The following is a 16,720-nucleotide window of genomic DNA, read 5'->3' on the forward strand; positions in this document are numbered from 1 at the left end:
TGTTATTATACAAGTACAAATTATAGTCATAGACTTTTAATTTCATTGAATCGAGTTAAATCAAACCTGAATTTACACAGATTTTTAAGATTCGAATCCGCTTTATCAACTCAACTAGGCTGGTGAGGGCTAGAATTCACCCAATTAGGCTACATTTGCCTATACCGCACTACCTAAGCTACAAATGAACAAGCTTGAAAAAGAATAACTCATTCCATTTAATAGAGCGTAAAAACATCCTCACAAATCTGTCAAAAAGGAAAAGGAAAAACGGTGCAGTATTGGTTCTTGCTTTCTAAAGAATTTTCCAGCCAACTCTTATACCACTTTAAACTGGGCTCATCAAGTAGGATGGATATTACCAATGGAACCTAGACACATCCTTGCACATCAGATGGCATCCCAATGTCAAGCCCCTTTGCCTAAACTACAGCCAACAAGCCAAATGCAAAACATGTTCAACAGAGCAGTCATACCCATGTGCCAGGCTTGGATTCTGATCTTGACCTTCGAGCTAAGAGAATAACCTTGGCTTACTATAAAAATTACGAATTCAGAACTGCTTCTCAAATAGCCTTCACTCTATTTCTTACAGGATAAATAAAGCATTCGCCTTTCTAACTCAAAAGTGTTGCAGCCACATCCTGGGAAAAGAATGACAAAGTGGGAACCTGTACAACCCCACTCCATGCATATCCTAAGCCAGCCCCGATAAATAAAGGAAGCCTCAAAACAAAATATACGGAAGTGGTGATACTAAGCTGAGTTTTTCACAGATATCATGCTTGAATTCAAACAGTCTGAGGCACTTTTGTAGCATTCTCCTCCTGCAATGGTTGAGTTTGGGTAAAGGCACCAAACAGAGTGATAGACCACTAAACAGTAAAATATAGTAGCCAATAATTCTCAGAGCAAACCCACATGATTTAAAATTTAAAACTGCCGTGCATTGTTCAAGCATTTAACAAAAAAGAAAAAAAAACACCCACAAAAGTGGATTACGCTTAGTGCCAAAAGATTCAATGACAAAGTGTTCCATGAATATGACTCATCAATAACAGCTTACAGATTCAAGCAGATGAAGGAATGGCTTTAAGGATCACCAAAGCAATACACAACAAATTGAACTGAACATGGGACAGAGGACCACAAGCAGTGTCGCCAAATCCGTGAAAAAGCAGACAATAAAAGCAGCAAAAGTGATGCAGAAACCATTCAAGTAAAGCAATGCCTCACAAACTTACAACACCACAACCTTTTCAACAGTTAGAGCTGCATAATTACTTGGATAATTTATTATATCTCCAATATTTTTTCAATCTGAAATAGGAACTGAGAAATATTAGCGACTGCTTCTAACTTCTAAGATTGGATGTTTTTTTCTTTTTGGTTCTCTGTGATATATAATAGAAAAATGCTAATTGTGGGATTAAACAATATAAGATTTCCTTTAGTTACTGTACTGTATTTTTAAGCGTGTAAATTATAATTTTATATGTAGATTTAAAATTTTAGATTATTTAGGCTAATTTTTATAGTGTTTTGCTCATTTTCCAAGTATTAGGTTTTATGAGTCTACTAGCAAAAAGCCCATACATAGCAGCGGCTCCACTTATTTTTTAGTACAATAGAAAATTAATTTTATTAATTTTTAAAAATATTCATATTTTATTACAGGCTATAAAATCGTGTTAGTTGTGGAAACACAATATAAAAGATAAGATGATCATCAAAATATAATGTTAAACAAACTACAAAAGGAATAAAAAAAATTTTGATGAAAACTTTTTTTATATATTCTACTGATAGGGAATCAACCTTTTTTTATAAATTTTCTTCTTTCATTTGTTATTTTCCTTTTTTCCCTTTTATTCTTTTCTTCCCTTTCTTCTCCTTTTCTCTCCTTTTTTTCATTTTTCTTCTTTCTTCCCAACCTCTGCCTTGCTGTTGTTGGCCTAGTCTATTATTGATCTAGTAACAGAAGGCCGGATCAGAAGGTGGCTCTTCATCCACTCCCTTCCTCTCTCTCTTCTCTCTACCCTTCAATCTTTTGATGCTCTCATTCATCCTCCATTCTACCTGATCTCCTTTCCCCCCATATTTTCTAGCATTGCCAACCTCTCTCCCTTCCCCTCTGCCTCCCTTAGCCCCTCTCTATCTTCCCTCTTACTTTCTTTTTCTCTCATGTTTCCTTCCCAAAAATTTAAAACAAAAATGAAATCAGAAAAATAATTAAGGTAAAAAAAATCCCCATTATTGAAAATTCGAGGGAAAAAAAACACAATGATAGCCACAGTTTCATACAATGGTTGATCCAAGTGTCAAGCACCCATAAAATGTCTTCTAGTTTCAATAAGTTACAAATTTGGTGTTATGTATTTATTAGGATTTAGAGCTTAGCTTAAAACTACAATGTAGTTTCAATTTCGATAGCTTTAGTTTAATATAAAATTATTATCAAAAAAGTTCCAGCATTATTGCTCTTAGATTGTGTGATGCAATAAACCTTAGGTGTGACTCCTTAGAAACCCTATGCATGAAGCTTAGGGATTTTTTCTTTTCTTCTCTTTTTCTTTAATGAATTTTATATGCTATCTCAAGAACTCAAATAAAAATTAGCCATAAGCCCTAATCACCTACCTATCCTACATCAGTTTTAAAGATGCAAGAGGGATAGAAGCTACTTAGAGACATTAAATTACTTAGAGATTTTATTTTATTACTTTGTTGCATTTTATGAGCTTAATTGTAATTTATAGGTATACACTTCTTAGATTATTTATGATATTTTATATTAGTTTTCCTTTTGCTTATCTTTCAAAGATTAGGCTTTAGGGTTGTATATGGCATTTGCATTTAAGGTGTAAGGCTTAGCTCTTAAGTAACTATGTTATTATATTCAGAGAAATCACACATGTAGCACCTGAACTACAATAAAATGTACAAATTGATACTTGAACAAAAAATGTTATACAAATCATGTACCATGTCAGTCTAAATTAACATAACATCAACCTAGTTCGCCCATGTAGCATCTAACCAATACAATTATGCCATGTATACGCCATGCATGAAATTAAAAAAATGAATTGAATTTCGACATGGATGCCACATGACAATCCATAATTGGTAGATTTTGAGTAAATAATTTTTAATTTCTTAGTTTTTTTTAAATAGATTTTCAAGTTTAAAATTTTCAAAGAAAAAAAAGATAAATATTAGTACAAAAGATTAAAAACAATTAATATTTGCAAAAAAACATAGATACCTTTCTTCTTTTCAAGATTTTCTCGCAATTTCCCTCTCTCTCTCTCACCAAGCAAACAGTCTTTAAACAAGTTGAAAAAATCAATCAATGCCCCATTTCTTATTCTTTCCTCCACCACTGTCAATAAATCATGAAAATGGAGTCCATCTCTCCAGAAAATTCTATCATAACCATAGAGCCTCTAGTACATGAGATGCATTTTTCTCAAGTTTCTACAAAATCAAACTAAAACCTACAAAGTAAACTTGGAGAACAAGCTTCAAATCTAGACAAACCACTTGGAGCATCAAAATCAAGCAAATACCATCCAAGTCACTTCCCAATTTCCATAAGACACAAGCACAAATTAAATCAGTACAGACCTATTTGACTAAAAACGAATGAATATCTTTAGAAGTAATTAAATTTTAAATCCAACCAAAAAATGCTTCAATTCCAAACTAAACAACTAGAACATTTAAATAACCATAGAGTACATAGTACACAAGAAACATTTTTCTCAAGTTTCTACAAAATCAAACTAAAACCTACAAAGTAAACCTGGAGAACAAGCTTCAAGTCTAGACAAATCACTTGAAGCATCAAAATCAAGCAAATACCATCCAACTCACTTTCCAATTTCTATAAGACACGCACACACAAATTAAATCAGTACAAACCCATTTGACTAAACATGAATGAATATCTTTAGGAGTAATTTAAATTTTAAATCTAATCAAAAAAAGCTTCAATTCCAATCTAAACACCTAGAACATCAAAATCATTTTGGAGTTAGGGTTTGGTAAAGGTGGGTGAGAATGAAAATGGGGATAAGGAAATTAGAGAGATTCTGAACCAGTGTAAACGGTGAGATACTCTTGGATTTCTCCACATACTATAATATTTTAATATTTTACTATAATTTTTTTTTTCAAAATTTGAAACTTAAGATTTTATTTTTAGAAAAAACAACTAAAAAATGAATTTTTTTACCCAATATTCACCAACTGTGAGTTGCCATATGGATCCACATGGAAATTCAAAGAATTACTCAATTTTTTTATTTCACATGTGGCTTGCACATGGTGTGCTTGTATAGGTTAGATGCTACGTAGGCAAGGTGGGTAATTATGTTAAAATTTGCACTAACACGGTACATGATTTGAAAGTTATGGATGCAAATTGTATATTTTTATATGTTTAGTTACCAATTTGTACAATTTATTATAATTCAGGTAGCATATGTGTGATTAACCCTTTTATTTATTTATTTATTTTTGGTATAAGTACATATGTTCTTTAAATTTCAATAGCCGTCGTTTAATATAAAATTATTATCAGAAATTTCCAGCATTACAGCTCTTATCTCCCATGATGCAATCAGCCTTTGATGTCTCTTAAAGAGCCCTTGAAGCTAAAAGATTTCTTCTCCTCTTCTCTCCATTCAATATTCTCTTTGTTCTCAAGAACTCAGATATAAAAATTGTCAAAAACTTTATTCACTTGGCTATCCTAAAAAACAGTAAAACAGAAAATAAATTTAACTCTTTCAGAGCTATTTTACTATGTAATTTGAGATAGCTCATTATGTTTAAAAGATATTTGAAACAAACAAGCCACTACAAGTTCTAAACAAAGTCATCATACAAGGATTTAGAAACTGCACGAATAAACCATATTGAGAAGATAAAAGAAGTGTGTGCTTAAAGGAATGGTTAAGCACACCGGCATCACTAGACTAACTTGATTTTGATGGTACTCAGAAGAAAATCTTATCAGAATAATGCTAACAGTCAAAATTTTTGTAGCACAGGTGGCAGCAATCAGTATATTCCTATAGCAAATTGGACAAAATCTGTAATATTTCTGTTACATTATTGTGGTAAATAAAATCTAATTACTTCTTCAAGCTGGCAGTCAAGAGAGGTAAGTCAATAACTTTCAACAATCAAGCCAAATAGGCAGAAAGTTTCCCTATGTAATAATTCATCAAATAGCAAGACAATCTGCAACTTTAGGACACTTTTTTAACAAGAACGGACACATATAGTCCTTGCAGAAGATGACTGTACGTTAATCTCAAACAATTAAATGAACCACAGATAGCATTACCTTCTAAATTTCAATCTACATGGCAATTAGAGAGACAGACTTATTTCTAAATTAAGCTGTCTGTTAGATCTACTGCACCTATTCCAGAAGGAAGTTCAGAACGCTGCTCAAAAAAGAAAAGAAAAGCAAAGCATAGCCCTAACAAGTGGCAATATCAGCAATAAGTCTAAGCAAAAAAGGGGAAACGAACACAAAGAGACACACAGATGCTTACATCAATAGCCTGAAGAGTCCTGACGGGAGAGAACTTCAGCTGAGAAGCGTCAGCACCAGAAGCAGATTCATTTCCACTAATAGCATCATTATGACCCTGTGAAAAAATAAATAAAATCAAAATGCGTGAGAATGAAATTTAAAATTGGATACAGACTCATCAAGTAATTAGGAAAAACAGAGGAAGAAGGGTTACAAGAAAAGAATTTCTATTGTGTTGTTGACGGTCTTCAAAGAGAGAAGAGTAATAAGCAGGATCATAGATGGCGCCTCCTAAAACGTCATCACTGTCATTGTGAGAGCATTGTCTAAGTACGGAATTGGATGGAGTTGCAGGGTTTAGAAAACTATTTCTCAAATCGAAATCGGGGTCTCGTGGACCTGCACCACTGTCTACATAAGAAACCCCCAGCCTATATATTTGAATCCATAACAGGGACGACCACAACCTCACAAAAAACCCTATGATTTCCATTGCCAGCGTTAGTCTGACTGAGAAGATGAACAGCATTCCATGACTCTCACTCTCCGACGATATGTTCCAAATATCGTGGGAAAAGAGGATGAACCACGAAATGTCCAGCAGAATGGCGCAGAAGAGCAAGACGGCGTAGGTTCGGCCTAAGCTCTGACTGCTGCTCTCGATGGCCACCAAAGCGAACAACGCTATGCCCAAATCGATCAGCAACACTCCGTTGTACAATGCGCCCAGGGATCCGATCAAGGCGCACCCAATCTGACCAATCAAATCAACTGAATAAGTTTGTTTCTTTCAACAATGAAAGAAACCCTAGAAACTACCACTATTAAAAACATTCTGAGAAAAAAAAAATTACTTGGATGTAAATGAGGAGGACGGCCACATATTGGAGCCTATCATAATCGCGAATACAAGCGTGAATCCCATCTCTCAGATTCTGAGAGCAACAACAAACCATCATCTGCTGCGATTCATCCAATTTTGATTGGGCACTAAAAGCAATCTTAAATCTGATAAAAAAAACTGTTTGTGGTTGTTTGGCTTTGGCGGGACTACATTGAAATGAAATTAAAACCAAAAAAAAAAAAAAACGTATACGACTGCTTATGAGTCACTGATGAAATACTAGTAATTGAATCTTTAACGGAAAGAGAGCATCAACCCTCCTCAACTCTCCTCTCCTTGTTCTTTGCCCTTCTCAAACTACCTTTTCCCTCTTCCTCCTCACTCGCTTACTCCTCCTCTTTTTCCCTGTTTTAGTTCACCCCATTTTTCTTTCCTCCCTTTTTTTTTTATTTTTTTATTATTTTAAAGAATTAGAAATTAGAAATTAATTTTGCTTCTGAATGATCTGATTTCAGGTTTGACCTTTAGGTGAAAACACAAACAAGCAGTCCCTCGGTATATCTCCCCTTTATCAGCCGCTTGCGCCACTTTTAATTACTATTCCCCCATTCGTTGCTTTTTTTTCAAGTTTTATGAAGTTCAAACATAAAATTTTAATTTTAATATATTTTATAAATTTGATGTTTCATTATTTTTTATGTGTAGAGGGTTCTTCATCTCTCTTCAATGACTCTGTGTACACTTAGTAACGCTTGAATCATATTACTCCTACTTTTGATTGAGTTGGTATTCACACTTTTATGTAACACATATACAACAGAATAATTTGAAAGTTAATTTCCAATTGCCAATGTTCTATGGCCACATTTTTCATAGATTGATATAAGTACTGCTATTCATATGAATGGTACACATTGTTCACATTTCATATTACGGTCAAAAGAAAACCTTAACTTAGCATTAAGGATTAGCTCACCTTTTAAATAATTAATTATAAAAGTTATGATCTATTTGAGAAGAGTAAGCCATGATCAAGAAATTAGTGATTAAATTTACGATCAATAGCACAATATCATTGCAACCAAATTATGAGTGGTAAAGCTTGCTATTTGCAATATAAGTGATAAACTATGGTTAAAGAACGAGTAATAAAATTTGCGACAAGGTACAAAATAACATTACAACCAAAGTAAGAGCAACAAAACTTGCGATTGAAAAATGAATTTATTGTTCTTTTCAAATATCAAATTTTCAACGCATGAAGTAATCAAGAGTAAAAGTCCTAGAAGTATCACACATGAGTAGGAAATAGGTTGTTCTAGATCTTTTTGTTGCCAACCACTATTTCTCTTACTTGCACCTCCTTATAAAATATTTTACATCTCTACATTCAACAAGTGAAAGACAAATTGTATGGTGATAGTCACAATACCTTGGGTTAAAAGTTCTCTTAAGTTGTTAGTGGTCGCGAAACGTAAGGTAAGTTCACATGTACATCCCTTATCAATTTGTGGAAAAGCGCTCTCACTCTATCTAGCGAGATTGATGATGCAGAATCAATCTCTTTTTGTCTTCTTTTTAGGTTGTCTCTTCTAGGATGCAAATAAAGTCTGGGACATCTTTTTTCTTTGCTTCATCCTTAAATTGTGTTTATTGTTGGGATATTTCTTTTCTCAAAATGACTGCTTCCCCTTTGCCTAAGAATCATGTTGTTGGTCTTTCGTATCTTTTCAACTAAAGTAGGGAAGGTGGGAAAAGGTAAATTTTCCAAATGTACCTATTCTCATCAACATACCTTGGATGCAAAATTTCACTAACTCCTCATTATGGGAATTTTGTATGTCCAGCATCATTTCCTTGAAGTGTTGGATATATTTAATGAGTTGATGCTCTCTTTCCACGTCAACAAGAGTAACTTTCACTTGGGTAAAAAAGAATTTCTCGCAAAACATCCTACTTATTTGACCCTAAGATTGCACAGAACCAAGATGGAGATTGATATATTAGGTATATGCCCTTATAGTAAGAGACTTGGAGAGTTCCTTTAACTTCAAATTATCTTTCAATCTCTCTACTCCAAAGGTCTCCACAAACTTCATAACATGCTCTCAAGCATCACCAATATTGCCATTAAATTGGTTGAACTTAAGGCGGGTGTAGTTTTTAGGATACAGCTTAATAGCCACACTAAAGGGGTATAGGCAGCTTAAGATTAAACTCTGAAAAGTTGAGGCTTTTACTCTTATGGTCAAGTAGCTTTTGGAGCTCTCTTTTTGTCACAAAACCTTCCGTGGTGGTCGAAAGCATTGTTGTAACAGAGTTTTTTTTTCTTTTACTCAATCAACTGAATATTTTATTACATATCGAAAGATACATCCTGATCCCAAAATGGACCGACATGGTACCAAAGATAAAATCTCTTCACTAGAATCCCATCAAATACACCTACAAATATTGATAATATAATAAACTCAATACGCCAGCTTTATAACAAATTAGAAAATGGAAACAAACTACACCCAACAACTCATTAAAAACAACTGTCAAGATATATTTGATAACTATATTTTATATACTATTTTTAAGCCTTAATTCACATGATTTTTGCATAGTTTTCAAATAAAATAATTCATTTTTACCCCATTTTTTAAAAAATGTCTTCTTTTGTAAATAATTTTAAAATTTGTGAACTTATGTATTTTTTTTAATTTATGTAGGAAAATAAGGCTAAAATTCGGAATTTTCATGCAAGCCATGCACAAGGGTCAAATTCCAGCCCAAATTTGACTACCTTTGCATCAGAATTTGAGGAAGGCCGTGAGATACAAATTTGTTCAGCATCAAGTTAGCTTTCAGAAGGACTTGAAATCACTTAATTCCGATCTGGAAATCAAAAATTAGGGATGTTAAACAGAAAAATGGTCAAGTTGCCTGAAGCTGCATGCATGCAAAATCATCACCTTTTAGCAAGTTTTTGGACAAGTTCATGCAAAATGCACGCAAGAAGTGGGCTGTCCAAGAGGGTTTGAAATCTGGAGGATTTTCTGGAGATATCAAAGAATTCAAATGGGAAGAGTCCTCACCTAATCAACTAAGTTTGGAGCCTAAATTCAAATCCTAAAGAGTTTAAATTTCAAGCCAGATTTTAGATGATTTTTAAGCTGATTTTCTTTGGAATAAAAAGGCATTAAATGAAGAAAATAATTAAGGGGAATTTCAGCTAAAATGGTTTAAAAATTGAATAGGGAAAATTCAATTTGCAATTTGAATTCAAGGAAGCACTTGGACACATTCATCCTAGCATTGACGGCCACTTTGAAGCTTGAAGGAGTCAATTTTCACTCAAAATTCAAGCTGGAAATTAGATAAAAGTCAGCCTGAAATCTAGCCAAGTGATCGAGTGAATTGAAAACTTGAATTCTGAATTTTAAAGGTGGAAGACTTAAGCCAAAACTCTCCTTCCTTTTGGCTATAAATACCTTGCCAGACTAGCTCTTCAAGCAAGCCTTCTCTTCTTTATTTTCTGTAGTTTTTAGGATATTAGTTTAAGTTTCTTTTTATTTTTTCAACAATTTTTCTTTTAGTTTTCTTGTGTAGCAGAAATTGGCTTTGAATTTCCAATTCGTGTAGTTTTAAGTTCAATAACAATTCTATGTTTTTTTTATTTTTTTCTACAATTATTTTTTTAGTTCATTCACTATTTCTATCTTTTACTTTGATGACTTTCCACCTAAACTTAAGTTCTTTCAAAAAAGGAGTTAGTTTGGAGAAAGCCTTTTAACTCAACTTCCTTGCTTATTCGTGTAAGTTGAATCCCTAAATCCATGTGTGAATATTAGAACACCAAAAGTATCAATTATTTAATGCGTACATGTTTGATTCATAAAGGTAGCCATTATTCGCAGCGAAAAAACAGAAAATTCTTGGTTAAGGTTAGATCTTCCTTTTCGCACTTCTCTATTATTTGTGACGGCTCTCAATAGGCAGATTACGTTAAGTTAGAAGGGAAGAGAGGACTTAGGCATACATATATAATAAACAAAACCCTAATACAAGCCTCCTCATTAAAAGCGTTCTAGGCCAAGGCCTACATAACCGTCAAACCACACTACCTCAATTAGACGTGTAAAACCCATCATTAACTAATCACTTTAATATCTATTGGGCTTTCATGCTTTGTCTCACAATAGAACTAAATTATCAATCTGTTTTATTAAATTAAAATTACCAATTAATAGAAGCCCACATAATAGAAAATTCTAACATTCTCCCACTTAGGCAATATTAATAGGAGTTTATTTTGACTTTAAGAAAATTTTAGAAAACAAGACTCCAGATTGATTGACTTAATTTTGATGTGACCACAATTTATAAATATTTAGCCCTTAGAGACAACATCTTAATGATCTTGTCCAACAAAAACATCTAATACTAAATTATGGCAGTTATTATGCCACTTATTGACATAAGACCAATCCATCATTACAAGCACCAATAATCCTAATGTGGCTGTGTAGCAAGAAAATAACACCCAAATGTGATCTCAATGTGTTATCTTCATTGTCGGTCCTCTTGCTGATTTCTATAAACATGCTTGTATGTGAGAAATCTATTTGGCATTGACAACATGCTTGTATGTCTCCCACTTATCCTTAAGGTTTCTTGCTAGTATCATTCATGAGACATATTAATAAAATCACTCTTGAGATAGACACCAATCTCAATCTCAAGATTTCATAAAGCATATATGCAAAATAACAATTAGATGTACATGTACAAATAATACCAAATAATAGCACGAATTATCAATTAACGATGATCATCAACAAATATAAAATCAAACATCTCATGATTGTTTAAAAACAAATAGAAAAGGTCCCAACACAACTAAATGTAAACTATGATGTGAGATTTATATAAATAACATACTCCCACTAACCAAGTACATCAAAATAGCCATGCTTTCAACATGTCTACTAAAAACTGTAGGTCTTAACCCCTTAGTCAAAGGATTAGCCAACATGTTGTTAGTGTCAATGTGTTCAACAATAATGTTACCATTTTTAACAAAATCCTTGACCTTCAGATATTTTATCTTCAAATGTTTGGACTCATTAGTGCTTTTGTTGTTCTTAGTGAACAACACGACATACCTATTATCACAATAAATTTTAAGAGGTTTAGAAATGGAATCAACAACACATAACCCAGAAATAAAATTTTTAAGCCAAATAGCCTGCGTGGCAGCTCCATAACAAGCAACAAAGTCAACTTGCATAGTAGAGAAAGCTAAGAGCGTTTGCTTAACAGTTTTCCAAGAAACTGCTTCTCCAGCTAACATAAAAATATACCTTGAGGTAGATTTCATGTCATCTTGACAACCAACAAAGTCAAAATCTGTATAACAAGCAATCTTAAGGTTATCCACCTTTTTTGTATTTCAACATATAATCTTTAGTCTTTTGCAAGTATCTTTTCACTTTCTTAGCAGTAACCCAATGATACAGACCAAGATTAGTAAGATATATGTCAAGAATCCCATTGCAAAAGCTATGTCTTGTTTAGTGTAAACTTGTGTATACATAAGGCTTCCAAATGCACCAAAATAGGGTTGTTTTTCATAAATTCTCTGTCCAAATCATTTTTCGGACATTGACTAAGCTTAAACTTATCACCTTTCACAATAGGTGCATCCCCAACCTTACAATTCTACATGTTGAATCTGCTTAACACACGATCAATGTACGCCCTCTAGGAAAGCCCCAATAATTTTCGAGACCTATCTCTGCATATCTTAATCCTAAGTACAAATGAGGCATCACCAAGATCTTTCATGTCAAAAGTATTGGACAATGACTACTTAGTTTCATGCAGCAATCGAACATCATTGTTGGTTAGCAAGATATCATCCACATACAGCATAAGAAAAATGAACTTACTCCCACTAATCTTAAGGTATATGCACTGATCAAGCTTATTTTCCTCAAAACCCATGGAAGTAACTATCTCATCAAACTTTAAATACCATTGTCAAGAAGCTTGCTTCAGACCATAAATGGACTTCTTAAGTCTACATACCAAATTTTCACTCCCGGTTTCTTGAAATCCTTCACGTTGAACTATATAAACCTCTTCTTTAAGGTTACCATTCAAGAAGGTTATCTCCACATGCATTTGATGAAGCTCTAAATCAAAATGTACTACTAAGGCCATGATGATTCTAAAAGAATCCTTGGAAAACACTGGTGAAGAAGTCTTTTTATAATCTACTCCCTATTTTTGACTAAATCCCTTTGCTACCAACCTAACCTTAAACCACTCAAGTTTTCCCTTAGAATCTTTCTTGGTCTTATACACCTTTTTGCAACCAATTGGCCTACATCCCTTTGAAAGTTCAACTAGCTCCCAAACACCATTCTGAGCCATAGAACTCATCTCATTTTTCATTGCATCCATCCACATAGTAAATTGGGGACAATTAATGGCATCACTAAAAGTCACAAGGTCCACCACATGACTGATATCATAATCACTCTCTCCAAGAAAAACCATGTTATCATTAGGAATAACAAACTTTCTTTACCTAAAAGATCTCCTTAAAGGCAGTTCAACCTCATTTTCCTAAATAGAATGAACATCAATGGGAGTAAAAACTGTTGACTACATATGTTTTTTATGATAACAAAACATTCCTTATTCATTAATATCTAATCTTGTTAATTAAGTGTGCAGGATTTAATTTAATACCACCAACAAAGTTGTTAATTAAAGGCAAGCCAAAGAGTCTACTGCGTTTAATGAAGAGTTAATTAGTTAAGAGGGAAAGAGCAAATAATGAACAAAAATAGAACCTTAGTAACTAATTATCGCGGGACCTTAATCAATTAAGGCGTGGTTGTGTGATAAATTGAAGCAAAATAGAAATATAGTTGTGTGATAATCTAAGACAATTTTACTTCTAGGTTTGTGATTTCTCACAAACTCTTCTTCTAAGAAAGTGGTATTTGTACTAATGAAAACTTTCTTATATTGAAGACTATAGAAGTAATAACCTATTGTTTCCTTTGGATATCTTACAAACTAGCACACCTTAGCGTTTGGTTCCATCTTTGTGGACTTAGGTTTTAAAACATGTGTAAGACACTCCCAAGTCCACATATGTCGTACGGATGATTTACATCCTGTCCATATCTCCCTTGGTGTCTTAGGCATAGCCTTAGAGGGACCAAAATTGAGCAAATACTCAGCAATTTGCATACAATATCACTAGAAGGAGATTAGAAGGTTAGCATAAGACACCATTGATCTAACCATTTTTAAAAGAGTCTTATTTTTTCTTTCAACTACACCATTACATTGAGGTGTTCTCGACATTGACAAATTGGAAATTATCCCATTGTTGGTGAGATATTTCTAAAACTCATCTGATAAATACTCACCTCTCAGATCTAATCGAAGCTGTTTTAATGGCTTGCCTAGTTGCTTCTCAACTTAGGTTTTGAATTCTCTGAACTTTTCAAAAGATTCACTTTTTCTATGCATTAAATACACACAACCATGTCTCAAGTAATCATCAATAAAAGTTATGAAATATTCATAACCTCTTTTAGCTTGTACATTCATTGGTTCGCACACATTTGTGTGCACCAAGTCTAGAACATTTGTCATTTTATTACCTTTTGCCTTAAAAGGCCCTTTAGTCATTTTTGCTTTAATACAAGACTCACAAACTGACAAAGGATCCTAACCTTGTCCGGTAGAGGACCATCCTTTATAAGCTTATTAAGTCTATTTTGATTGATATGACCTAAACGCAGATGTTAAAGATAATTTTGATTTATACTAGGTTCTTTGACTCTTTTAGTTTTAAATCGTATTGCTTCTACATCATTTGTAGAATAAGTCGTAGGCTCAAGGAAATAAAGATTATATCTTACAATTCTAGAACAAATAAAATCCTAATTCAAATAAATAGTGAGTGTCACACTAAAATAAACTGAATATCCAGATTTTATTAAACAAAAGACAGAAATCAAATTTCTATAAGTCTTTAGAATGTGATAACTATTTTTCAAAACTAAGCTACGACCATAAGGAAATTGAAGAATAATGGCTCCCACTACTAATGCTGAAACGAATGTGCCATTTACCATCCGCATCTGAAACTATCCTTTACTTAGTTTTCTCTTTTGTTGAAACCCTTGTAAAGAATTACAAACATGGTTAGTGGCTCCAGAATCTACTATCCAAGTATCCACAAAATCAACCACTAAACAAGCTTTTAACATATTTAGAAATACCTTGTTTACTATTTTAGATTTCTTCAAGGTAAACCTTGCAATTTCGCTTCCAATGTCCTTTCACACCACAATGGAAACATTTTCCTTTGGTGTTGTCTTTTGAAATAATCTTTTTCTTCATGGGCTTTTTCTTTGCTCCCATTGAGCCCTTAAAAATCTTTTTATTTCCAGCTATCTTCTTTTTACCCTTGGGTTTGGGCTTAAAAGTGGAAACTACATGTGCTTTAGGCTTTTTTTTCAAATCAAGAACCTTCTTCACATTTTGGAGATCATTCATTAGCCCACTTAGGGTGTAATCCCTAGTGTGTAGTTCATAATCCAATTTGAACTGTGAAAATAACGAATTCGAGCTATGAATGATCATTGATATTTGCATTTCCACATCTATCTAAGCACCATTTAATTTTGCCTCATTGAGATAAGAGATCACTTTCAGCATGTAATCTCTAACTAGTTCCTTAGGTTTCTGCTTAAGGTCCTTAAAAGCATTGATTGCTTTCACCTTAACAGACCTAGTTTCTGTACTAAACATTCCATGTAGGTGCAACAGTATGTCAGCAATATTACCCATGCCTTCCTACTGCTTTTGCATTATACTGTTCATAGAGGCCAGTATATAGCATTTAACTAGCTCGTTTGCATCATACCACTTCTTATGATATTCAATATCATGCGGAGTTGATTGGGGAGTCAGTGCTTTAGGCTCATGGTTAGAAAGAGCCCATGTGATCTTGTCATAAGTATGGACGATATTAAGGTTTCTTTTCCATTCAAAGTAGTTATCACCATTCAGAGTGCATTTGTTTAGCAAAATTGAAAGTGGATTCATATTTGTGATGCAGATATGTTTCTGAAAGTACATTTGAAATTATGTAAGCATACTAGTTATTTATGGACTTTGAACATTTCATGATGCATGTATGCATAATGACGATATATAAAACTCTATAAATTGTATTATTAGTTCGACAGTCATTTACCTTTTCGTAATAAATTAATCGACTGTGAACCGTGAGAATTTACCGTTATAGCCATCCAATAACAAAAGGTGAATTTACCGTTTTATCCTTTATGTCAATTTTGTCCTCTAGTCTCAAATTTCATCCAATTAGTGATTCAATATTCCAGATCTAATATTTTCAATATCCATATGTGATGAGTAGCTAATTCATCAATCCACTAAGCCTAGATTAGTCACCAATTTTCCTGAAATTACTATAAGTAATGTTAATTCTATGAACTCCATTATTTAGATATATGTTCCCAAATGTTTATCTCAACTCTAATCCCAACATACGGAGTCTAGATCAATGCTTTATGATGATCATGCTCATGGTATATAAAAAATTATAAGGAAATTAAACATAAATCCACTATCCATCAGAATTTTGGTTCTACTATAAGCAAATGCATAAGTGTGAGCTCATGATTTAAGTAACAGTTAAACTTAAATTTGATTTTTACATGATTCCAGTTCATGTTGTAGTGTCATTACTCAAAGTCAACCATTTCAATGATTTAAGACTCATCATTCCTTTAAAATGAATTACATTCGTTTCATTGAAAGTAATATGTACACTACAGTCTTAAATGACTAGCTTTATTCTATGATTGTGAACAATTTTTAGATTAAATTAAAATACATGTCTCCTATGTATGACTCTTTATACAAATGTATTTTAATATCTCAATAGAACCATGGTACCTTAATAACTAGATAATGAATGCTTATTTAAAACAAACTCTTCGTCTTATTATCAAAATGTACTTTCATTACAAATAAGTTAAATGAAATTAAACATGAAAATATACTTGCTTTCTAGGGCACCATATTCTCAAAATTCCTAACAATCAATAACTCATTCAGTGGTATCAATACCTATAAGAATGTATTGATACCCTTTAAGGGAGGTATTGATACTTTACCAAACAAAAGCATTATGTTTAAGATGTATCGATACCCAATGGCTAGGTATTGATACTTGCAACTCAACTTTGAATTTTTATCATTTTGTTTAAAAT

The 16,720-nt window shown here is 33.1% G+C and overlaps 1 protein-coding gene across 1 annotated transcript; it reads right to left on the reverse strand.

The window, feature by feature from the left end:
- Window positions 1-194: 194 nt before the first annotated feature.
- Window positions 195-6,930, reverse strand: LOC18589556 (uncharacterized). Its single transcript, XM_007014584.3, has 4 exons — window positions 6,409-6,930; window positions 5,769-6,308; window positions 5,574-5,669; window positions 195-827 (listed from the first exon to the last, which is right to left on the reverse strand). The coding sequence occupies exons 1-4, from the start codon at window positions 6,511-6,513 to the stop codon at window positions 792-794; spliced, it is 777 nt and encodes a 258-aa protein (XP_007014646.3). The 5' UTR covers window positions 6,514-6,930; the 3' UTR covers window positions 195-791.
- Between the last annotated feature and the right edge of the window lie 9,790 nt (window positions 6,931-16,720).

This window comes from Theobroma cacao, chromosome 9 (genome assembly GCF_053813885.1).
Source record: "Theobroma cacao isolate CCN51 chromosome 9, ASM5381388v1, whole genome shotgun sequence".
Classification (NCBI taxonomy): domain Eukaryota; kingdom Viridiplantae; phylum Streptophyta; class Magnoliopsida; order Malvales; family Malvaceae; genus Theobroma; species Theobroma cacao.

Coding starts and splice junctions, on each gene's coding strand:
- LOC18589556 (XM_007014584.3), bottom strand. CDS start 6,513: ATGATGGTTTGTTGTTGCTCTCAGAATCTGAGAGATGGGATTCACGCT. Junction 6,309..6,408: donor TCCTCCTCATTTACATCCAA/GTAATTTTTTTT, acceptor TTGATTGGTCAG/ATTGGGTGCGCCTTGATCGG. Junction 828..5,573: donor GGACTCTTCAGGCTATTGAT/GTAAGCATCTGT, acceptor CAACCATTGCAG/GAGGAGAATGCTACAAAAGT.